A 23,824-nucleotide genomic window follows, 5' to 3' on the forward strand; every position below is an offset into this window, starting at 1 on the left:
GAATTTGAGAACAACCTTGTCTATACTTATAGTGGCTCACCGGTGCCTTCTAGGGCCATGTGATGTATTTTTGCGATAACGATTTCTTACTTACCTCACGATAGTTCATGACAGGTGGTTGCCCTTCGTGGAGACGAAGCGAACAGCTTGATGAGGCAGGTTGTTGGAGATAGCTAAATTGCCCGATTAGGCAGGCAAAGGGAGACGAGAGGAGTTGAGGCTGTCCTGGCTGTCCGCACTAGTTCGGCCTTCTCACAACCGGGCCCAGAGAGTCCCAACCTCGGCCATTGAGAGGACAAGAGACGGAGGACGAAGGCCGGGTGAGGCAAGCACGGGGATCCATCGGCATAGACGGCAACTGGCGGCATCGGCACAGAGATCGGGGCGCAGGACGGCAACCTTGATATTACCCCACACTCTGCAGCCGCCGTTTTGGAGCTGGAGGGGAGAAGGAGAGCTTATCACACATGGTAGGTACGCCCCCCACATTGACATTGACGGCGTCGCCTCCGCACCGGCACAGCTACCGGTGCACACCAATCCAGTATAAAAGGTGTCGAGAACCCATGACCTGTGCATTCTTTCGATCCATCTGAGCTGCAGGTTGATTCCTCGTGGATTAAAGAGTCCAATTGCCATTCCTCTTTTCTCCCCTTGCCCCTCCATCTCTTGCTCTATCACTTACACACAACCTACCTCCCTCCCTGTCGCCATCATGCGTCGTGCTATCTCCCGCGGCATCGGCGCCTCCAGCCGCTCCTCTCCGGCTGCTTCGTCTCGATCCTCCCTCCTCGCCTCCTCCAGAATGACCTCCAACGGTCCCTCGTCGGTCGCTACCAGGCGGATACACGCCACGGCCAAGCAGCTCCAGCCCGTCACTGCCGCCCTGGCCTCGACCGCCACGAGCTTTCCCACCACACACGAGAAGCTCGATGCCGTCGACACTCCCTACTTCATTAACAACGAGTTCGTCTCTTCAAAGACGGACAAGTTCATTGAGCTGCACGACCCGGCCACTAACAACCTCGTCACCCGCGTCCCTCAGATGACCGACGAGGAGATGAAGGCGGCTGTTGCTAGCGCCGAGAAGGCCTTCCAGTCTTGGAAGAACACCACTGTCATCTCTCGCCAGCAGATCATGTTCCGCTTCGTCCAGCTCATCCGTGAGAACTGGGACCGCCTAGCCGCCAGCATCACCCTTGAGCAGGGCAAGACCTTTGCTGACGCCAAGGGTGACGTCCTCCGTGGCCTCCAGGTCGCTGAGGCCGCCATTGGCGCCCCCGAGCTTCTCAAGGGAGAGGTCCTTGAGGTGTCCAAGGACATGGAGACCCGAACCTACCGTGAGCCTCTGGGTGTTACGGCTGCTATCTGCCCCTTCAGTGAGTACCTAGTTCCTATGCTGCCATTGGGCCCTTGCTAACATGGGTAGACTTCCCTGCCATGATTCCTCTTTGGTGTATCCCCATTGCCACCATCACTGGCAACACCCTTATTCTTAAGCCCTCCGAGCGCGACCCTGGTGCCGCCATGATCCTTGCCGAGCTTGTCCAGAAGGCTGGCTTCCCCGAGGGTGTGGTCAACATCATTCACGGCGCCCACCGCACCGTCGACTTTATCCTCGATGAGCCCGCCATCAAGGCCGTTAGCTTCGTTGGTGGCAACAAGGCCGGAGAGTACATCTTCAGCCGCGGTTCCGCCAACGGCAAGCGTGTCCAGGCCAACCTGGGTGCCAAGAACCACGCCGCTGTCCTTCCTGATGCCAACAAGAACCACTTCATCAACAGCGTTGTTGGCGCCGCCTTTGGTGCTGCCGGTCAGCGCTGCATGGCCCTGAGCACCCTCGTCATGGTTGGTGAGACCAAGGAATGGCTCAGTGAGGTCGCCGAGCGAGCTAGGGAGCTCAACGTGAACGGTGGCTTCGAGCAGGGCGCCGACCTCGGACCCGTCATCTCTCCTCAGAGCAAGGAGCGCATTGAGAGCCTCATTGCCTCTGCCGAGAAGGAAGGTGCCACTATCCTCCTCGATGGCCGTGGCTTCAAGCCCAGCAAGTACCCCAACGGAAACTGGGTCGGCCCTACCATCATCTCCAACGTCACTCCTGACATGACCTGCTACAAGGAGGAGATCTTTGGTCCCGTCCTGGTGTGCCTCAACGTCGACACCATCGACGATGCTATTGATCTGATCAACAAGAACGAGTACGGAAATGGCACTGCCATCTTCACCCGATCTGGCGCCACTGGCGAGACCTTCCGCAAGCGCATCGAGGCCGGCCAGGTGGGTATCAATGTGCCCATCCCTGTCCCTCTGCCCATGTTCTCCTTCACGGGTAACAAGAAGAGTATTGCTGGTGGCGGTGCCAACACCTTCTACGGCCGACCTGGTATCAACTTCTACACTCAGCTCAAGACTGTGACTGCTCTGTGGCAGAGTGCTGATGCTGTGGCTAAGAAGGCCGATGTGGCCATGCCTACTCAGCAATAAAAGGAATGGATGATGGAATTGAATGATATTGAAATTAAGCGACGGGTTCAAAAGTAGGAGAAGGAGAATGAATGAATGCATGAATAGGTGGTGGAAGTAAGGACTATAATTACTAGTCGCAAACAGGGGCGTAAAGCAGGCCTCATTTTGGTTTCAAGTTGAGCCATTGAGAATATCAAAATGATTGCCGTCCGGCACATTTACATACAACTTTACATTACTCGTTCACTCATATCTTGTCATGTTATTCTCGCCTGAAGCAAGCATGGGTTCCTGCATCTCCGCACACTTGTAGCATGCACGGTTGCAACGCGGGAAGCTTAACCAGGATGGAATGCAACGCAAGCAACCAAACAAGAAGCGCACAGATGAAGCACAAGCTCCCAAGTCTTTGCCTGATCAAGAGCCCCGTGGCATGGGCAAGTCGACTAGCGTTTGTTCAAGTGCCGATAAACCACCCAAACTTCAAACAGAACAAAGATGAGGTTGCTGGTGTTTGACGCCTCATTCACAGGGGTCATGGTATTTCTAGCTAGGACGATTCTTCTCATTGATGTGAACACGGGAAGTGGCATTAAATGGAATTCACTTTAGATCCAAGACGGGAGCTTTTATAGCTTCTGGACGTCCTCACTCTTGCTCTTACCCGCTCTTTCCTCTTTCTCTTGCGTCGCCAACCAAGTCACGAGACATACGACCAACGACATTATTCAGGGAAAGAGCATGAAGCACAAAATCTTCCACCCTCGCTCTTTTAAAGCGTGGCTCAGTCGAAAACGCAGAGCCTTCTCTTCATCATGCCGCAGATATCAACTGCGCAAGCCTGGACGCAAAAACCGTGGCTCCATCAGCATCGTGAGCGGCGAGCCCATCACCGACGACAAAGCCTGGCACGCGTCAAAAACTCGCCATGATAGCTTCGATGGCTCGTCTTCTTCTTTGACGCAGACTCTTGTCCCATCCAACGACTCTCGTCCTGTCTCTTCATCTGAGAATACCAGCTGCCTGGATGGCACTCGAGGACCTCCTTCACCCGTCCAAGATACTCAGCCAGATCCATATTCTACTCTCTCCTTTCCTAGGTTTCCTAGGAAGTATAAGCAGCTACGCAGCCCACGACACCTCTATCTTCCCGAGAGTAGCAGCCAAAGCCGGGACCCTCACGAGCCCTCGCTCGCAAGCGACAACCAACCGAATCACCCTCAAGATCTCGTCCCTGCCGCGAGTAACAACCAGCCAGGAGATTCACCTGCCCCATCTTGCAGATCACAAGCTGGGATAGATGGACTCGTTAATCTTCCATTTTCACTTTTCCTCCAAATATTCTGCCTTGTCCCTCCACACGAAATTGTCCGATCTCGACAGGTCTCAAAGACGCTGCGAAACACTCTGACAGGCCAAGCCCTCTGCATGAGCTTGATTCTCGACTTCTTTCCACGGGCGCGAGAAGCGAGGATTCTTCAGGGTTTGGCCACGGGGGAGAGTCGTTCAGAGATAGGAGACAATGACCTCGACACCACGGATTGGGCCACCGTCTTCGCACGGTTGGCGCGTCGTTACTGGCATCTCAGCCAGGGGAAGCCATGGAGACAAAGCGAGATCGTTATAAGAAAGAATCTCCAGGTTTCTCACGGTGTGATGCCTTGGAACAGATTCATGAATGGGCGCAATCTGACCGCCGACTTCCATCACTGGGATCCTTTCTGGACTTGTGCCCCCGACCATGGCTTGATCATTTACCCTGCTCCGGACTCGAAAGACCTGGATGTGTTGGATTTCCGGGCTAGGGATATTGACACGGGTGATGAATGTGTGGTGCCCTTTCAACTCTCTGGTGGATCTCTCATTCGGGTTCATATCAGCCATAGCGTTCTGCTGTTCGCCTTTGTGGTGGAGGCAGATTCAGGATGTCGCTTCTTCATCGAGGCATTTGACATCATCATGAAACAACCAACACTGCCACAGCTAAGCAGCAAGGCTGACAAAAACCTCCGAGAGAACCGGCTTTCTCAGAATGTCTTCTCATCAAGAGGGCTATCTCAGTTGTTCAGCATGGACAGACCCTTGAGCCATGAGGGTCGTTTCTTTTGCACCCATAACAGCACACACTTTGCCCTATACAAATGGATCCCGACCACGGATCTAGCTTTCACTGCTGTTAATCCTTTAGAGGAGTTGATCGTCTGGGACATTGGTTCTCCAGGGCTAGGCCCGCGTCCAGAACGTAGTGAGCCTCGACGCATATTGACATACCAAACAAGCACCCTTCAGCACTTGGGGCTATCGCAGAATTTTACCCCCCGTCTACGGAGCGTGGAACTTGACAATATCACCCAAGACGACACTGGCTCGGCCTGTGGCCATGTCTACCTTGTCGAAGATGACCATGACTTACTTGGAGGCCCCCATGCAGGACCATCCTCGGGAGTTGTGCACTGTGTTGAGCCAACCGGTATCCCTTTACCGGGAATTGGCCCGGCATGGAAAGAAACGTGTCTGGGCAAGGCTCCTGTCAGAGGCGAGTTGCCTTTCTTCGACGCTCATTGCTTTAATCAATATCGAAATACAACGCCAGGCCTGCTGAGGTGGCAGAGGCTACAGAGAGGGCTTCCCCCACATTATTCATGCTCAAGGAGACCCCAGTGTTGGCGTCATGAAAGCTTCCCCTGCATCACCATGTCCCAAGCTCACGATACGGCCGCGGGCGTGCGCTTCAAGGCCCTCCACTTCTTTAGCCGCAAAGACATCACTGTCTCTTTTCCACCCGGTATCTATCCTCATCACACAGATGAGTGGGAGGGAAATACACGCCTCGGGAAGCACCCATTAAGGAATGAGCAGTTATCGTTCTTCTTGGGTAAGTTTGACAGCTTAACAGCCAAGGGCCGCATTTATGGTGATGAGCGATGGTTGGTGGGCGAGGACACAGACGGTCATATTAATGTACTGAGGTTCTAAAGCCAGAAGCAAGGTATCATGTGGTACATACGACAGGGCGTGGAGATATTGAGAGAACGCGGCCCAGATGACAACAGGTCCAGATGGCAACACCACGGTTTTTAGGCAACATAGATAACAGTCAAGACAATGCCTCAGTCGACAAGGACAACTTAGATGTCATCACAAATAAAATGAATTGCATAGGAGCAGCTACTAGCTATCTCACATGTCGTTGGTTCAGTAGCATCATCCCCCTTTTTTAGACAGCAGACAGATAATACCGTCCTTGCCTTGACCCCCCTCCTCTTCTATCTTCAATACAGATGGTCCCTCTTTAAATATGCCCCCTTCTCTTCCCCCTTCTCTTTCTAGGTTTAGGAGTGGCGATTAGCCAATCCCCCCTTTTTTTTCCTTCGCCGAGGCCAGCCCAAGCTCAGTAGGCAAGGCGAGGGATTTCGGTATCAAAGACGAAAACAACAAAATGAAAACTCCGTGCTCCCGGATATACAAACAAGATGATGTCGCCATCGAGGGGGTTCTCTTCCCTCGAGTTGGAGGGGGGTCAACTATCGCTGGTCCTTGAATAGGGGGTGAGGTGGGTGCAAATGGTCGCGTGGGCTCCAGCTGCTCATGTCTATAAACTCATTATCGTCCTCTGGGCTTACTGCGTCGGGAGTTGCATAAATCCGTCATAGTACTCGTCAAGCCATCGAGCAGCTTCGACACCAGAGTCATCCACACCCGAGTCCCATCTGCCAAGAGAGCCAACGTAGCCATCGGGGCGCACGTTGACAATGGCCACCTCGCCAGGTCCAAGGCTGCCGAGCCACTTGTTGGTGCACAGCGAGCCACGGGTGTCCTGGTCCGGAATGTCATCGAGATAGAAGGTCCATCGGCTGTCCTGCAGGAGAGGGGGGAGGTCCGAGATCTCGATTTCTGTCTTGGGCATGGTGGCTGGGTCATGGTTAGCATGGTGGGTATTCACACTGGAAATGAGGGTAACTCACTGATGAGGGCAAAGGTGAAGAGGTGGCTGACGACGGTGTATCGCTCTGGCCGGTAGTAGATATCCTCGGGGGCAGACTTTCGTGGTTGGTTGGCATAAGAGGCACTGGCCGCAGCAGATAGCCTGCTAATGAAAGAGTCGGTACCAGCAATGGCTCGGCAGAAGGTCTCGAGGAAAGGACCCGACTGCTGGACATCCCACATCAGGAGGTAGATGCGGAACTGGCCCAACATGGGAATGTCGAGCTGGATATCGACAGGGTTGGAATCGATGTAACGAGTCACCTTGGCAGGGGGCAAAAGGCAACCAGGCTTGACATCTCCCATGACAAACTGGTTGTTGCCCACTCCAGGTCGGTTGATGACATTTTCACCATACTCGGCACCGATACCAGAGATGAATCGGACGTTGGTCCTGAAGTTCTCGGCAAGGGCAATGGCGTCTCCACCGGCGATCTGGTTAGCGTGCTCATAGTCAAAGTTGACCAGATCCAATGCGATCTTGCGACGCTCTTCCTCGTAACTCTCAAGCAGGACCGGCTTGGCCAGGCCGCGAACCGCCAAGTTCAGCTTCCAAGACAGGTTCCATGAGTCGTGCATTGAGGTGTTCATACCCTGCGCCGACTTGGGAGAGTGCGTGTGACTGGCATCACCAGCAAGGAATGCCCTGAGGTGGCCGTCGCTGAACCGGCTGGCGACTCGCTGACCGACCTGGTAGCGACCAAACCATTCAATGTACTTCCACTCCACCTGGAAGGGAGCCATGATCTGCTTGGCACGCTTCATGATGAATTCCTGGCCCAGGTCGCGACGATCAAACTTGGCGCCTGCCTTGAGCTCGATATAAAATCGAGTCATGTTCCTCTCTCGGGGAACAATGAGAATTGATCCATGCTCCTGCGAGTAGACGAGGGTCTTGGACCAGATATCGGGGAAATCCGTAATCAACTCTCCATCCAGGACACCCCAGATGGCCGCCTGGGACATACCAACAGCCTTGACATCCGGGATGCTCTTTCGAACCTTGGAGTGCGCGCCGTCGCCTATGACAAGTCAGTTTCCATGCGATCGTGGCAAGATGCATCATCACTCACAGCCGACCAGGAATTGGGTCAGGACAGATCGCTTATCCTGGGTGACATTGGTGCGACAATTGACCTGAAGGGGTCCCAATACGTTGTCGGAGACATTGTACGACTCGAAAGCCATGTTTCGGCGAACCTCCTTGCCACGCTTCTTCATGTCGTCGAGGAAGAGACCTTCAACCATGCCCTGGTGAACAAGAAGGATGTAGGGATCGAGGACATCGATAATAGGCGGGTAGTGAACTTCGCGGCCGAGTCGGTGAAGAGGTTCGTCCGCTGTGCTGCGCCAGAAGGCGATGTCGAAGACACGGACACCACGTTGTAGCAAAGTGTCTGATAATCGCATCTGTCGGAAGGTCTCGATCGTCTTTGGTTGCAAGCCATCGGCTCTGTTTACACGAGTCAATTGGGGGTTTTCTGAGGTGGTTACCCAGCAAAGCTAGGTCAAGAATGGGGCATTACCTTCCCACAGGTGTCTGGTCTGCTCGATCATCGACAACCTCAACGTTGATGCCAAATCTGGTCAGGTTGGCGGCCAGCATCAGGCCGGCGGGACCTGCGCCGACAATGCATACTTGGCATTCTAGAGGGGGCTCAGGCAGGCTTCGAAGAAGGGCGAGAGGGTCCTGGGTCGGGGGAGGCGAGCCTTCCTGGCGCGCGCGGCTGAATGGGTCGTCCATTGGTGTCATTGGTGTATCAGGCTGAATAACGCCGGGAACCATTATATGGTGGAAGATGTCAGGAAGATGACAAGATCATGGACGACCTCTGTCAGATCTGGCGGTGGACAGAGTGCCGTCCTGAAGCGGTTGCGACAGGCACAGGCGGCGGGCGAACGGGTGGGCGAAAGGGTAGAGGATGCTGCAGGAAGTAGGCTGGCGAGAAGTTTGTGGGAGGTCGCGGTGAGGGGGTCTGCGAGGCGATGCCCGGTGAGGTGATATCCTCCGAGATGGTCCGTCCACGCGGTCGACAAGTGCCGTATCACTCTTCGGGGATTTGTCCAAGCTCCCCGCTGTCGTTTGAGGGATCCTCGCAAACCAGGGTTCGATTCGGATTTTAGGAGGGGTCGATATCAGGATCACAGAATCGACAATGTCGGAGGGGACTTGTTGGATTCGGCGGGAGGGGAGCGCAGAACTAATTGGATATATGATAGAATAGATCGACAAGTTGGATAGTGGAGGATGGATGGGGCTGTCGAGCGTCGCGGGGCAAGGCGACGATTGGACGAGCTGTAACTGGCTGACAAGCTACGGGCTGATGGGCACGCAGGCGCAAAGAGGACCACGACAAACGACGGCGAGACAACGGCGAGAGCGACGACGGAGCCGAGTACGAGGACGACGGAGCACGGAGGGAGACACCGAGGTGAGGAAGAAGAGAAGAAGAAGAGAGGGGACAGAGGACTAAGTATGAAGCTATTCCGACCCCAAAAGGCAGATATAGGTAAGGTAGGGAAGACCGACCGACGAACGGGCGCGCAGGCAGACAGGGCAGGTGCCGGAGAGTCGGGGATGGTGGGAAGTAGCGACCGGGGGCTACGAGACGAGGGAGGGGGGTGTACCGTTCTGTCGTAGGTAGGCTGTACGGTTGCTGCACTGCACTTGCTTGTTCGGGGCAAGAAGGAAGGGGGGATCAGTGAAAAAGACGGACAGGGTCAGGCAGGAAGGACCAGCCAAGGAGCAAGAACCAAGGGCAAAGGGCAAAGCGCAGGTGAAAGTCGGGTCACAATTGCCTTTAGAAAAAAAAATGGCATGACACGATTGTCGCCAGCGCCCAGCAGGCGGAGGCGGGTCGGGGGCATGCGCCGCAAGACCTGATGAGGAGACAGAAATGGGCTGATTTCGCGGGAGATTTTGCTGGCGCGCTCCCACACGGTCCACTCAGCCGACACGGTTGACACGGTCCACTGGGTCTGGGTAGCTTCCAGGGCCCTTCCTGGGACCCTGCCCGTGCAGTAGCGGCCTTGACTTGCACTCTTTTTTCTCTTGGCCTGAGTCCTCCAAAGTCCATGAGGGGTCCACATCCGCCTGTGCAGCGCCGGCTCCGCCAGATGATGGACGGTTGTGATTGGTTGCCGAATGACAAATGTTCCTTGCGGCTGGGTCGACCCCAGAGGGCAGCCCGCTAAGATGAAGCAAAGAATGGAGTTTGTTGTTGGAGAAGAAGCAGCAGAAAGACAAAGAAAAAAGAAACATGCCCGCAATTTTGATTCAAGAGATGCCTTAAGCGCCCCGTCTCCATAGAGTGCGGGAATAAGCATCTGTAGCCAAGATCAATTGACAAGTCCAGAAGCCACCGGGGAGATGCTGACAGCAGCCCAGCCTTGACTTTGACTGATGGACCTATGATACAGACAGCATGAGGGGAAAGAAGCAACAATCCAAAAGATCCGCCTAGAACACTCACCCACGCTATGCGCCCAGGCCAGACCAATCCTCCTCACTCATCATCACCAACAACAGTACGTACTGTCACCACCACCATCTCACAACCCAAGACAAAAAGACGTTGAACCCGTGCCGAGCTTGCGCCGTTGCTGGGCGAATCCACTCATGCACCTGCTAGTTCCGATGAAAACGTGCGTGCGAGTGTGAGTGAGCTGTGTGACTGACTGCTTTGGTACTGGGGGTCAGCTACTTTCTGGGCTGTAGGTTGTATTTCGTGCAACGTCCTGTCCGCATATGCTAACCTATTCTGCCCTTTTGGTATATGGTGCAGTGAGCTGGACAAGGCCAGCACCTGAGCGATGGAGGGTCGGGGTCTGAAGTGGCCTCATGTAGAGTTCCTCCGCCTGCCCTCTCTCGCGCTCGCAACTCTTTCAAGTCGATAGTCGTCATGTCCAGGACAGGCTATGTACGGTACGTACGTACGTGGACTGGACTGGTTGCGAGAGGCAGTCATCAGATGGAGCCATCCACGGCCCAGCAAGGATGAGGCGGACCCAGCCCATCTCCCACACCGGTTTCCCCGGTCGTTCCCACGACGTTTCGCCAGATAGATGACGGGTTTGGTTTGGCCAACACACAGATGGCTCGGCAGACGGACGTGCTCCAGCTGAGATGGCAGGCGTGGGGATTCGGGGGCTCGGAGCAAATCTGCAACGGAGCCAACATCATATGCTCTCGTGTCCGCACTAACTCGACTCGTAGGGCTCTTCCATGATCCAGATGGGATCTGGCAGTAGTTCATTCAAGCTGACACGGCCAGGTCTTGGCTTCTGCTGTGGTTCATGTTTATTGCCATGTTGATGGTCGGGGATTTCTCGCAGCGTCAACCATGGATGTTAATGTGCGGCTCATGGCTTATTACGGGACAGCAACACCAACACCGCCTTGCCAGATGATAACGCTCAGGTTCTGCTTCCTTCTTCAGTCATCTCCCGTCATCCAGCCGTTGGACCCCAGTCCTAGTCCCGCAGATGCGGTCTGTGTAACTAACTACTTGCTGCCCTGGGAGCAGTCCCAACTGTCAAATTGACAATGGTAATATGGGTCCCAGGCCACGACATGCAGCGAACGATGATCATCTCATGATGGTCCGGCAGGCTGGATCCCCTGCGAGACCCTGAACCCGTCCGCAGTCCTAGATTATGTTCCGTTACCGCTACCGCTGCCGCTGCCGCCGCCGTTTATGGCAATGTGCTTTGCTGTCTGGAGCTGACGCCGCAGTAAGCGAGCGCATCTTGGACTCTCTCTCTCGTCTATATACACACACGCCTGTTGGCCCGTCAATTGATCGAATCACCAAGCATAACCCATGCCTGACAATCACTCGAGCTTGGAACATTTCATATGCACCGGCACCTTGTCGGACGCGGGGATTCGCTCGCCCAGACGCAATGCCAACGGCCAACAGCCATCACCAACACCACCAAACGCATCCCCGACCACATCCAGAGCCTGCTATGCATGTGTAGGTACCCAGGTACCAACCGTCGGTCCCGGAGACGATACGATACGATGCACGGGCCTGCCTCTCATGCCGTTTCATATTGGATCCTGAGCCTCACCCCGGAGACAAGCAGAAACGGACTCGGAGTTTGACGCCCAAGCTCCTGCGCACGCCCTCTCTCTTACATGGGAGGTTCGTAAGGCGAGGGAAGCTCCGTGTCCTCTTGTCGGACCTTTTTCACACCGAAGATAGAGTCAGTGTCAGTGCCTGGCCTGGTCCCTTGTCTTGCCTTGCCTTTCCTTTGCAGCCCCGCCTCGAATACCCGTTGTCCCATTCCAAATCCCCTTGACTCGGGTCGATTGTGGCAGCACCATCATCAGATCCTTGCGATTATCTCTATCACCGGCTAAAAGAATTTTTCATAAAGAATTTTCCTTTCCTTTCTTTTCTTTTGGGTGCTAGGATTGCAATCGATATCTGAGCGTCGTACGGTCTGTTAGTCATGGGAGTTATGCAGCCCACATCCGTTATGGACTTGTTGGACACGATGAACTCTCAACTCCCCGCTCTTTGGCTTCACTCTTGGCCTTCTCCCTTGCCTCGTCCCGCTTACTATGGAGTTTTTTTTTTTTGACTCGACAGATGCCCGGCATGCCGAGGCTCTCTTGCTTCAGCCCGCCACGTTTAGCCAGCTAACCTTCTCCTAGCAGCGTCTGCATCATTCATCATGCCCCGACAACGGCCTAGACGCCAGGGACCAGCACTGCGCTCTCGGTCGTATCATTTGTGCCCCTCTTAAGATGATGATCGTCCTCATAAGCGGCGTCCACGTCCTCAATCACCTGTCTACCCCTAAAGTTGTTCATATACGACTGCGCCTTGGCTCTCAGTGGGATGGCATACCAATCCGGTAGCATACGAAGAGCGGATAGAGTCATGCCGAATCCCGGGATAACAACGTAACCGCTGCGTCCTGTGAGGACCTGCTTGACGACGGCGTCAGCCACAGTCTCAGGCTCAAGCTGCGGCATGAGAAAGTCCGTCTTTTGGTCATAGCCAGTAAAGAGAGCAGTCTTGGTGTGACCCGGGTGGACTATCACCGTCCGGACCTTGGGGGCGTTGTATCTCGTAGTCAGCTCGGCCGTCAAGCCTTCATGGAGAGCCAATGAGGCGGCCTTGGAAGCTCCATAATCCACCATGTTGGGAATCGTCAGCCAGGCGGCGTACGATGTCACAGTGACAATCATGCCATGGTTGTTGGTGACCATATCGGGGACAAACGTCCTGGCCGTCCAAAACGGTGCAAGCGAGTTGACGTCGAAAGTGAAGCGGACGTCGCCCGGCTCAGCTTCCAATACCGTCTTGCCCCGGGCCACGCCGGCGTTGTTGATGACGACAGTCGGGTGTCCGACCTGAGCCCTGACCTTTTCGGCCACGGCTTCCACGTTTTCGGGCGAGCGAAGGTCGCATTGAAAGTGGTGCACGTTGGCCGCTGCTCGCGTTAAAGTTAGCATCATTCACTGTCTGCTCCGGACCGGGGTCCGAAGGATGGAGATGGAGGCGGGAGAACGGACAGACGGCGAAGGACATGGGCTGAACATCCAGGACCACGACCGTTATGCCCCGCTCATCGAGCAGCTTGACCATATGGCCTCCGATGCCTCCGGCACCGCCAGTTACCAGCACAATTTCTCGAGTCCAATCATATTTATCGTTGACCCAATTATTTCGAGCCTTTTCCGACGCCCAATCGCTGGCCCAGCGGGCGAGGGCGACGCAGAAGAACGTCCCGAGATGTCGGGAGGCGGGATGGAGTTTGGCGAGGTCTTGGCCCGACTTTGTGAAGCGAGCGAGCAGCACAAGTGGGAACAAGAGGGCCGGGTTTAGCACGGTACGGCGGAAGAGTCGGAGGACGACATCGGCGCAGAAGCCCTCGCGTGGAATCAGACCTTGATGCATCGGCATGACGGCGGTGATGCTCGGTGGGGCCGGATGGACGTGTAAGTGATGGACGGTATCGCCGGCTCGCGAGGTATAGAGCCGAGTTCTCAAGGAAATTAGAGTGCGAAGCCACGGAATCAACGGACGGGTGATGGTCTCATTTTTAACAAACATGACAGCTTTCGCATCTCGAGCTCGCAGCTCCTGCTTTCACTTCATTGGAGCCTCGGCACGCTATCCCACGGATAGCGTCCGTGAGAGTTTACTACACATTGGGCAAGCTGTTTGCGAGGGGGTGGAGAATCAGAGCTGCGTTGGGAAAGCCATTCGCCAACTTTGCGACATAGGTGCTCTAGCCGAGACACGGCCAGCGAATGTTTGCTTTGGAGAAGCAAGAGGGCAGATCCGCGATGTTGCACTTACACGGTCCGTGACGGACAGCCTCGGCGAGGTATGGTCGACCCCGCAAATGGGCCGCCGTTGGAGGATGGGAGCGGGTTGTGAGAGGCTGGTTGGTTTGGCGAAGTGGTGACCTGCATTGGCTAGCCGAGTTCTGTTGGTTGGCGGCGTAGATGGGATAGGCTATTTCAACAGCTATCATTGAGGTTGGAATGTCTTGGGCAACGGTGAAAGGGCTTGATCAAGTAGGAGCTCCGTCTTAAGGGCGGCCAGATATTTTAACAACGGTCAATATTTACAGGATTGCAACCATTATTCCTACCAACCCCCCAGCATATGCCATCAACCCCAGATTGGCGATCGACGCCCCAGAGTCCTTGTCCCCAGCCTCAACCTCTGTCGCATCTCCTGGGGCAAACAGTACGCCGACCTCGTTGGCCGTCTCTGCGTCGACATCTTCATATGGAAGCAGTTCATTGGACAAGTCGTCGCAAGAGGGGCGATCGTCATCCTCTTGGATCGAATTAGTGACGGAAATAGGGACGTCGAAAATGGTATAGTAGTCGTCGCCGTTGAGCCTAAAATTCTGCCGGATGGAGATCTATATAAGTCAGCATCATGTAAGTCGGGGTGGAACACCATTCAAATACATTGTAAATGCCCCTGTCGCTATCGTCATCCTCTGGCTTGCCGTCGCCCACCAAACAATCAGGCCAGACCCAGTTGACGTGCTTCACGGTGCTGTCGGGCTCCTGCGCCATGATTTCGCCGAGGCTCGCGTTGTTAGCGCTAGCCGTACCATTCGAGATGGTAAAGTTGCGTCCCGTGGTGTAACTGTAGAGAAACATCTCTATGCTGAAAATCTGGCTGGGAGCATCTTCTTCGTATGGCGGCAGCGGTAGCTTGCCGTTGGCCGTCACGTCGATGGAAACATGTAGCGTGTCTTGAGGGTATTAGCAGAGCATTGGTGTTGAGCACATGGTACCTACCACCTCCCAAAGGAGTGTCTGGTTGAGGGGCGTTTAGCACAACGAAGCCAGGGGTGAAGATCTGGCCGTTGGAAATGGTAAAGTTGTCCGCCAGCGACTGTCCAGCCAGGAACAGCAGCGGCACGAGCAGTCGTGATACTGTCATGATGGCAGATGTGCACGGCGGAAGTGTGAAACCGGGGAGAGAATCACCAAAGGAATCATGATGGAATTAATTGCCTATATCTACAACTTGAAACCGGAAATGACGTCCGTCAAATCTCTCCAGATAGGTGTGTCCACACCCTGGACAGACCGTTTTGGAGGGGTCATTTCTGGGCAAAAGAGAGAAGCGAGATGACACGGATATTCAACTGGTTAATCATGAGTGTATTCTTCCAATGCCTCAAGATACTCTATTAGTGTCAGAAAGAAGTCTAGAAGCAAATATAGAGTCGGTGTAGAATATTCCGCGGCATGTCTCATCTTGCGCCTGTCAAAAAAGCAAGTTCCATTCTCTCAGATCCATGTTCTGTCTCATCTGAAGTCTGAAAGTCGAGCCCTAGGGCAGGGATCAGATGGCGGCCCGACAACTTGTGAATTGACTCAACCGGAGACAGGGACTAGCTTGCATAAAAGAAACTGACAAGCACATATCGGATGCAACAATTCCGCGGGGGGTTCCAATCTGTGCAGAAGCGAAGCAAACCCTTGAAACCACGTTCTAGAGATGGTTCATGTCATGTCGAACCAAACCATGCGAGTTTGACAGGTCAGGTTGCTTTGGTCGCATATATGTGTCCTCGATATAGCCGAAGTTGAACATCCAATCCATATGGCAACACTTCTCAAAGGATCCATAACGTTACTGTACCTCAAGGAAAAGGAAAAACACATGGCGATCCAGATCCCACAAACTCGCATCGATCGGTTGTGGCGGTAGAGAAACTCCACTCACCCACAGAGCGGAAAGAAAATCAACCAAGTGGAGAAGATGGCGTTTTTCTTGCCCTTCCATGTTCTCTCCTGGCGGGACAGGAACAAGAAAAAAGAGAGCCACTTTTGGTCGTTACCGACGGCGCCCTCCGACGGCCGAGTGAGGCGCCCGCTTCCCTGTGTTCTAGCCCCAGGGCCCCGAAAAGCATGGCTTTTGGCTCGCAGGACGGAGACGTTGGAAATCAGGCTGCTTGCATCTCTGTGGAGCTCTTTTCTAGACAAACACCATCGAATCCTACGAATCTCGACTCGGGCAATTGTCTTTTACTGGTCCTTGTTACGTTGTTCAAGTGGCAAGTACCGCGAGTTCGCCTATCGGAGCTTTTGATAAACCTCCATCTCCATATTGAGCTTGGCTTATCAAATCAAATCAACCCCGCCAACCAATCCACCAGCACAACAACTCTGCTTTGCTCATCAATCACATTCAAACACGCCATTCATCAAGGGGTTCCCTACAAGTTTACCAATTGCGCCTTCTCTACTGCTTAGTTAGCCAGCGCCATGCTGACTCCACGGCTACCCAGCCTTATCTCTCGGCATAGCCCTTCCATGTGGCGCTGCTCCGGCCCCGGCGCTCGGCCGGTCCATGCCCAGCGCCGCCTCATGAGCGCGGCCGCGTCACTGGCTGGCGTACGAGAGCTACTCAAGGTCACGGATGAAGTTGCCGACGCTGTTGCCAGCAACAAGCCTGTTGTTGCTCTCGAGTCAACCATTTACACCCACGGAGCGTTGGGCAATGACCTGGCCCGTGAGCATTCGGAGCTCGTCCGCAGCCATGGAGGTATCCCGGCTATTATTGCCATTGTTGATGGAGTGCCCAAAGTCGGTGCCTCTCCAGAGGAGGTTGTTCAGATGATTGAGAGTGGAGGTGCTGTCAAGGCGTCTAGAAGGGATATCGCCTACCTCACGGGAATGGTAAGAGGGAGTTTGTTTTTGCGAATGATGATAATTCGACTATAATTGCCAACTATCAGCGGATTTCTTTGCTTTCATCACACGCGACTAACTCGGGCTGTCTAGGGACTTACAGGACGTAAGATTCATGGAGGAACTACCATTGCCGGAACGATGCTGCTAGCAAGGCTCGCTGGTATCCGAGTCTTTGGCACCGGTGGTCTGGGTGGTGTCCATCGTGGTGGACAGGACTCGATGGATATCTCTGCTGATCTCACTGAGCTGGGCCGAACCCGGGTTGCCGTTATTAGCAGTGGCTGCAAGGGTTTCCTCGACATCCCTCGGACTCTCGAGTTCCTTGAGACTCAGGGTGCCTATGTGTCTACCTTTGCCGACGGTAGGTCTGGCAATATTGACTTTCCCGCATTCTGGGCCCGTGATAGCGGTGTCAAGAGTCCTTCTGTTGTCTACACCGAGAAGGAGGCTGCTGCCATCATCCTGGCCCAGGAGAAGCTCGGCATCGAGTCGGGTCTGCTCTTTGCGAACCCGATCCCCGAGAAGTTTGGCATCCCGGCCCCCAAGATGCAGGACTACATCGAGCAGGCTGTCAGGGAGGCCAACGAGAAGGGCTTCACTGGAAGCGCCAACACGCCGTACATCCTGGGCAGGCTGAAGCAGCTCACGGGGGAGAAGGCGGTCATCGCCAACAAGGAACTAGTGATATCCAACATCACCCGAGCCACCAACGTCGCAGTCGAGCTGTCGAAGCTCATGTCTCCCGGGTCCGAGCCCGTGAAGACTTTGTAAGTTGCGGCGATGAATTGCATGGTCTGGGGATAACGTAACTCTAATTGTAGTAGTAGCAATGCAACACCTGCTGCTCTACCTGCTGCTCCCTCTCAGCCCCAGGAACCTGATGTCGCTGCGGATAGCAAGGCCGATATCCTTGTCGCTGGGTCCGTAGCCATTGACCTGAGCTGTGACTACTCCGCTCCCAAGTCAGGCGGTAGCTCGCCTGTCCTCCAAACCTCGAATCCATCCAGCATCAGCCAGTCCATCGGAGGAGTCGGGCATAACGTCGCACTTGCTGCACACTCCGTGAGCAGGCATGCACGAGTTAGACTATGCAGCATGATTGGTGACGACGTGTAAGTGAATTTAGGAAGAAGACCCTCACATAATGCTGATGCGAAACCCAGCGCTGGAAAGACTGTCCTGAACGGACTCAAGGCCTCGGGTTTGGACACAACCTACATCCGACAGCTTGGGCACGAGTATCACGGTTCTAACAGGACAGCCCAATACGTTGCCGTCAACGATGCCAACAAGAACCTAGTCATGGCCATGGCCGACATGGGCATCTTTACACATCACTCGTTCCCGGAATATTGGAAATCGGCCGTCCGAGGTACCAAGCCCAAGTGGTTGGTGGTCGATGGCAACTGGAGTGAAAAGGACATCCGGGCTTGGCTAAAGGCGGGTCAAGATCAAGGCTGCAAGATCGCTTTCGAGCCCGTATCGACAGCCAAGTCGATGAACCTCTTCTGCCCCCAGAAGGGCCACCCGAAGCTTCGAGTCTTCCCAAAGCCCACCGTTGATATTGCATCACCAAACAACTATGAGTTGAAGGCCATGTATGAGGCGGCTCGTGACAATGGCTACTTTGACTCTCCTGAGTGGTTCGATGTTATTGATGCTTTTGGAATGAGGGGAGCTCGGGATCGCTTCGTCAGAGCTACCTCGGCAGAGCTGACTGATGCAGGAGTCCCTGTTCAGTCTGTTCAACTCCTCCCCTACATCCCAACTATCGTGACAAAACTTGGACCTCAGGGTGTTCTTCTGACCACTATACTTGGCCGTGATGACCCTCGGCTGAGGGACCCCGACTCTGAAGAGTACATTCTTGCTCGAGCGACAAGCGATCACCCAACCGTTGGCGGTCTATACATGAGGCAGTTTTCAGCCGCTGAGAGGGTCAAGAAGATCGTGTCCGTCAATGGAGTTGGTGACACGTTCTTTGGCGTTTTGATTTCTGGTTTGGCTCAGGGCGGCAAGGTTGAGAATCTGATTGATGTAGCCCAGGCGGGATCTGTTCTCACACTGAAGTCTACTGAGTCTGTGAGTCCCGACTTGCACCGGTTGGAGAAGGTTTTGGCTCAGGCGGCAGCGCTATGATTGGGAGATTTGAAGTGGAATTGAAGAGAATGGGAAAGAAACAAGAATACCCTAGGCATCAGCATAACTATATCAAGTTCATTGACATTCATGAAGTTCATGAATTCGCATATTTCCAGGGTTAGGGTTGTTGTCAGCCTCTCTTCATCACTTACACGTGATTGGTCAACAGCCCACTATCCCACTAGCGACACGAGCCTATCACAACCCGTCGCCCATGCAAGGCTGTGAGGACCCTCTAAAAAAATTCCACGCCCGTCGACATTTCGCCCAAGCCAGAACCTACAGACTTCCCACCCGTCGCGAGACTCAGCAGCAACAATGGCGCCGCCGCAAGACGAAGACATGCAGGACCTCACATCCTCCGAGAGCGAGGCTCATTTCGACTCGGAAGATGAGGTCCCAAAGCAAAAACCCACCGTCGCCCTCTACGACAAGGACTCGGACGAGGAGGAGCTGGAGCGATTGGTCCTGGGCAACAAGGCGAGCTTCCGGGCGCAATTGTTCAAGGACGACTGGCTTTTTGACTCCAGCAAGGATACAGAGGGCAAAGAGCTTGAGCTTATGGGGCAGGACACTGCTGGACTGGAGGATATCGACGATGCGGATCTTTTCATGCTCGACACAGGCTCTGGGGCTGCAGGCGCTGAAGTCACCAAGTCTACGAAGCCCACAGACGGCAATGCCCCCGCCTGGGAAGACAGCGACGACGAACGATTGGTCATCTCTCTCGCCGGAGCCACGCGCCTACGAAAGCTGCGATTAACAGAGGCCGAGGACCTCGTCAGCGGAACCGAGTACAGCAGAAGATTGCGACAGCAGTACCTCCGACTGAACCCAGCGCCGGCATGGGCTCGCGAAGCAGACGGACGGCCTAGCAAGAGGAGGCGACGATCTTCTGCCGCTTCCGACTCTTCAGATGCCGATAGCGATTCCGACTCTGAGATTTCTGCCCAGCCCCTCGAGAAGTTCCTCCGCGACGTCAACCGCCTGGCTGGAGCTGGATCGACAAAGAAGCGACGACTACGACCCGAGGTTATCGACATCCAGAGAACGAGAGAGATTCCAGACCAGCACAAGGCCCCTGTTACCAGCCTATCCTTTCACCCCGAGTACCCAGTCCTCCTGTCGTCAAGCACAGCATCTGTTCTGTACCTTCACCACATCGCACCCTCCGCCCACCCTACGCCTAATCCTCAGTTGATGTCAGTGCAAGCCAAGCAGGTCGACGTGCGAAGGGCCGAGTTCATGTATCCCAAGGGCGACAAGGTGTTTTTCGCTGGACGACGGAAATACTTTCACCACTGGGATCTTCAGTCGGGCACGGTGCAAAAGACGACACAGATTCTCGGACATCGACTGGAGCACAAGACCATGGAACGATTCAAGCTCAGCCCTTGCGGTAGATATATGGCGATTGTGGCTTCTACCAAGAAGGGCGGCGGCATCATCAATGTCATCAGCACAACATCCATGCAGTGGATCGCCGCTGCCAGACTCTCGAGTGTCAACGGCATTGCTGATTTTGCTTGGTGGAGCACCGGAGACGGAATGACCATCCTGGGCAAGGATGGTCAGGTTGGCGAGTACAGCATGGAGAGCCGTTCTTTCGTGGGTCTCTGGAATGACGAGGGTTGTGTTGGAGGTATCGTCCTGGCTCTCGGTGGCCATCAAGGCCCAACTCATCTGGGCGAGGATCGCTGGGTTGCCATCGGTTCCAACAGTGGCATCACAAACATCTACGACCGAGCCGAACTTGTCGTGCCCCAGGCAGAGGAGCTTACCATCAAGGAGCGGCCGACACCCACTCGAGTCTTTGAGCAGCTCGTCACCCCCATCACACACATCGCCTTCTCCCCCGATGGCCAGCTCATGGCTTTCGGAAGCCAGCACAAGAAGGATGCTCTACGACTTGTGCATCTTCCAAGCTGCACAGTCTACCGTAACTGGCCTACGGAGCAGACACCTCTTGGTAGAATTTCCGCAGTTGCTTTTGGGCGACAGAGTGATTTGTTGGCGGTTGGTAACGACACGGGTAAAATTCGATTGTGGGAGATTAGGAGTTAGGTATATAATGAGCATGAGAACGGCGTATGGCTATCAACAGCCTCTCCTTCTTCTTTTTCCCCACTAATGTGACTCTATCCATCTCCAGCAACTTAATCTCCCTTTAACAAAAAGGAATCGTATCCCATCAATCATACAAACATACGCTTTAGCAAGGCTCTAAGCGAGTCGCCCTTGGGGAGTTGCTTCTTTGGGTAAAAGGAATTGGTCTCTTTCGTGTATTTGACCAAGGCACGTTTGTCCTCGAAGAACTTGACGTCGCCGGGCTTGTTCTTGCTCTTCAGAAACTGTCCGATATTGACGTTTACATTCTTGATCTCCTGGCATAAGTCAATACCGGTTCCCTTCTGTCTGGTCTGAGGTTGGCATACCTTGCGGCACTTGTTCTTGCTGCCAAGTTTGCCAGAGAGTCCGAGGTCGACGCAGAGACGCTGGAAATCATTCAAGCCGTTCTTTTGGCCATCACCATTCTGCTGGTCTCGCCGACCAGCCTTGTCCTTAGGGTCAGGGGGGGCCGTGGCAGTGACGGTCAGACCGGCGGACCCTTTAGCACCCTCGCCCGTTGCGTCCATTTTAGCCAAGCGGAGCATGGCCGTCGCGAATCGTCTGAGTTGATACATTTTCCAGGCTGGGTGTAAATGCGTCTTCAGAAGGGGATGAGTCCTCAGAAGGGGATGAGTCCTGGGATCCAAGTTAAGGAGTGAGGTTAAGAGAAGGGTGAGCAAGAAGGAACCAAGATATAGAGCCAGCAATGGTGTCACTGTGGGCATGTGGTAGTTAATGTTCAGACCGGTGATGAGGCTTAAATTGTTTGCTTTCGTAGGCACGAATGTTGCTGCCTAGTGAGCATGCGACTCGCCATAGAGCGCCTGGCGGCATGCCCTAAATGCAAGATACCGCTTGTATTGGCAATCAAGCAGACGCCCTTCAATCGTGGGACTTGTTTTGGCTGAGATTCTTCAATATGGACTAGCAACATCAAAACGGATCAGGCTGGTCATACACATTTATTGCTTGTTGTGTCACCGCCCGTCTCGACCCTCAGGCTGTTGCACAACCGCGTACAACAATCGTAAGCACTCTGAATGACTGGAAGACTCGTAACAGAGAAATGGTAGTGTTAAGTTATCCCTGGGAATACAATGTCGTTGTGAAGAGGAAGAGGATACCGTTTTGAGGGTGACTCCTCCATATGGCTTACTTTGGTGTGACAGTGTTTGTTTAGATACAATCACCTTATATTTATCATGTTATTAGTCTGAGGGGGGTTCTGAGCGATACCGTGAATATAGGCCTTCACAATACATTTGTTTATCAAAGCATCGGCTCCATATGTTTTGTTGTCATCAAAGCGGGATGACCATGGGTATCATGGCCAGCAGACTCGGCACAGCTCCACGAATATCCAGATACATGACAGCATTTACTTCCGCCCCCTTCAACCAGGGAACTGGACTTTGCGGGCGTTGTTAGGGTGGAAGGTTAGATAAATTCGACTGGGGGGGATTAGAAGTTAGATATATAATGAGCATGAGAACGGCGTATGATTATCGACAACGTGTTTGCTTGTGTGGCTTGTCTATCCCTGGCTACTCGATTCCCCTAGCATATAACATACACAAACCTGACTAGTCATCCATTTCCTTCAACAGAGCCGCGAGCGGGTCGCCCTTTGGGATCTTGCGACGTGGGAAAAACCAGCTAGTTCTTCTCGTATACTGAATCAGGGCATGTCTGTTCTTGAAGAACCTCACATCTTCAGGCTTGTTCTTGCTCTGAAGGAACTGCTTGATGTTGACATTGACGCTCTTGATCTCCTAGCACAAGTCAACTTCAGGACTACTACGCTACATCCAACATATATCGACATACCTTGCGGCACTTTGTCTTGCTCCCAAGATCGCCGGAAATACCAAGGTCAGCGCAGAGACGCTAGAAATCTTCTAAGGTGCCCTTCTGGATGTAGGTGCTCCACTGAGTGGTGAGATTAACCTTGTGCTTGGGCTCGGAACCAGAATCAGAGTCAGGGGGTGCAGTAGAATTGAGAGTCAAGCCGGCGAGCTGTTTGGCTATCCCGTCTGCGTTTCCCTTTTTCTTAGATCGAGGCATGGTTGTTGTAGGTCGTCCGTATGTCCTTATCTAGAGGAGTTGATATGGCCTCTCAAAGAAAACCAGGCCAAGAACCCAAGCGAGGAGTGCGTGATGGAGCAAGACAAGCTACTTGTCTCTGATAAAGGGTTTATGGTAGATTCACAGCACACACAGTGGAAACAAACCGACGGGTGAATGGCCCTGTAATGTTTGTTTATGCCACTCACATGTGTTGCTACCTGGTGAACATGCAACTTGCCGCTGGACGCCTGGCGACAGATCTCAGATGCAGGATGCCGCGCTGATTCACAAAGAGATGTCTATTCTACGATCAAGATGTTTTCATTAGCTCCGGTCCATTAAGGGGGTGGGTATTTGGTTCACCAACCTGGGCCTCTGAGGTGAAGTGGCGCTCTTGGAAGAGAGGCTTCCCCAACCACTTGCTAGATTGAGGCACTTGTGTATACGCCACGAGTATGTATTCAGGGGCCAAAGCAGCATGAAGAACCGAACGGCAACGTCAAGGCGCTCGAATCGTCCCAGGTATGGTCTCGTGTGGTATTGGAACAAGCTGTACCAAACTCCAAGGACACGATGGCTTAAGGAAAAGAGATAACCGCGAGGGTTGACGAGTCTAGGGCACACTGGGATCCGACAGGAGGCCCACCGCCAGTCTAAAGCCACGACGAGCCCATGACCTCGATAGCATTCTCCAATTACATCGTCACCCCCAACTGCACTGCTCTCGCATCGGCCAATAGTCTCGGGAACTGTAAGCGAAGCGTTCGTGGCGCGGTATCAAAGACCCTCCTGTCCCAAGAGGTCCAAGACCAGCGCTATCATATGAACCCTGAGCGAGCATCATGACCACAGAACAGAAAG

At 53.9% G+C, this 23,824-nt stretch overlaps 6 protein-coding genes across 6 annotated transcripts; 2 read left to right on the plus strand and 4 right to left on the minus strand.

Moving 5' to 3' along the window:
- The first annotated feature begins 739 nt into the window (after positions 1-739).
- On the plus strand, positions 740-2,665 carry NECHADRAFT_57437 (uncharacterized protein). The gene is made up of 2 exons (XM_003053556.1): positions 740-1,379; positions 1,430-2,665. The coding sequence occupies exons 1-2, from the start codon at positions 806-808 to the stop codon at positions 2,482-2,484; spliced, it is 1,629 nt and encodes a 542-aa protein (XP_003053602.1). The 5' UTR covers positions 740-805; the 3' UTR covers positions 2,485-2,665.
- Positions 2,666-6,085: 3,420 nt separating this feature from the next.
- On the minus strand, positions 6,086-8,194 carry NECHADRAFT_90140 (uncharacterized protein; the record flags this gene model as incomplete). Its single annotated transcript, XM_003054267.1, has 4 exons — positions 6,086-6,378; positions 6,432-7,472; positions 7,524-7,903; positions 7,977-8,194. 4 exons carry the CDS (start codon positions 8,192-8,194, stop codon positions 6,086-6,088), a joined length of 1,932 nt encoding a protein of 643 aa, XP_003054313.1.
- A 3,957-nt stretch (positions 8,195-12,151) lies between these two features.
- NECHADRAFT_90141 (uncharacterized protein) lies at positions 12,152-13,373 on the minus strand (the record flags this gene model as incomplete). The annotated part of the gene is made up of 2 exons (XM_003054268.1): positions 12,152-12,900; positions 12,983-13,373. The coding sequence occupies 2 exons, from the start codon at positions 13,371-13,373 to the stop codon at positions 12,152-12,154; spliced, it is 1,140 nt and encodes a 379-aa protein (XP_003054314.1).
- A 2,945-nt stretch (positions 13,374-16,318) lies between these two features.
- NECHADRAFT_32036 (uncharacterized protein) lies at positions 16,319-20,851 on the plus strand (the record flags this gene model as incomplete). Its single annotated transcript, XM_003053557.1, has 5 exons — positions 16,319-16,630; positions 16,736-17,412; positions 17,467-17,757; positions 17,809-18,731; positions 19,017-20,851. 5 exons carry the CDS (start codon positions 16,319-16,321, stop codon positions 20,849-20,851), a joined length of 4,038 nt encoding a protein of 1,345 aa, XP_003053603.1.
- A 63-nt stretch (positions 20,852-20,914) lies between these two features.
- Positions 20,915-21,621, minus strand: NECHADRAFT_74913 (uncharacterized protein; the record flags this gene model as incomplete). Its single annotated transcript, XM_003054269.1, has 2 exons — positions 20,915-20,925; positions 20,997-21,621. The coding sequence occupies 2 exons, from the start codon at positions 21,619-21,621 to the stop codon at positions 20,915-20,917; spliced, it is 636 nt and encodes a 211-aa protein (XP_003054315.1).
- An 858-nt stretch (positions 21,622-22,479) lies between these two features.
- NECHADRAFT_74914 (uncharacterized protein) lies at positions 22,480-22,960 on the minus strand (the record flags this gene model as incomplete). Its single annotated transcript, XM_003054270.1, has 3 exons — positions 22,480-22,668; positions 22,724-22,783; positions 22,844-22,960. 3 exons carry the CDS (start codon positions 22,958-22,960, stop codon positions 22,480-22,482), a joined length of 366 nt encoding a protein of 121 aa, XP_003054316.1.
- Between the last annotated feature and the right edge of the window lie 864 nt (positions 22,961-23,824).

Source organism: Fusarium vanettenii, assembly GCF_000151355.1.
Source record: "Fusarium vanettenii 77-13-4 chromosome 1 genomic scaffold NECHAsca_1_chr1_3_0, whole genome shotgun sequence".
In the NCBI taxonomy this organism is placed as follows: Eukaryota; Fungi; Ascomycota; class Sordariomycetes; order Hypocreales; family Nectriaceae; genus Fusarium; species Fusarium vanettenii.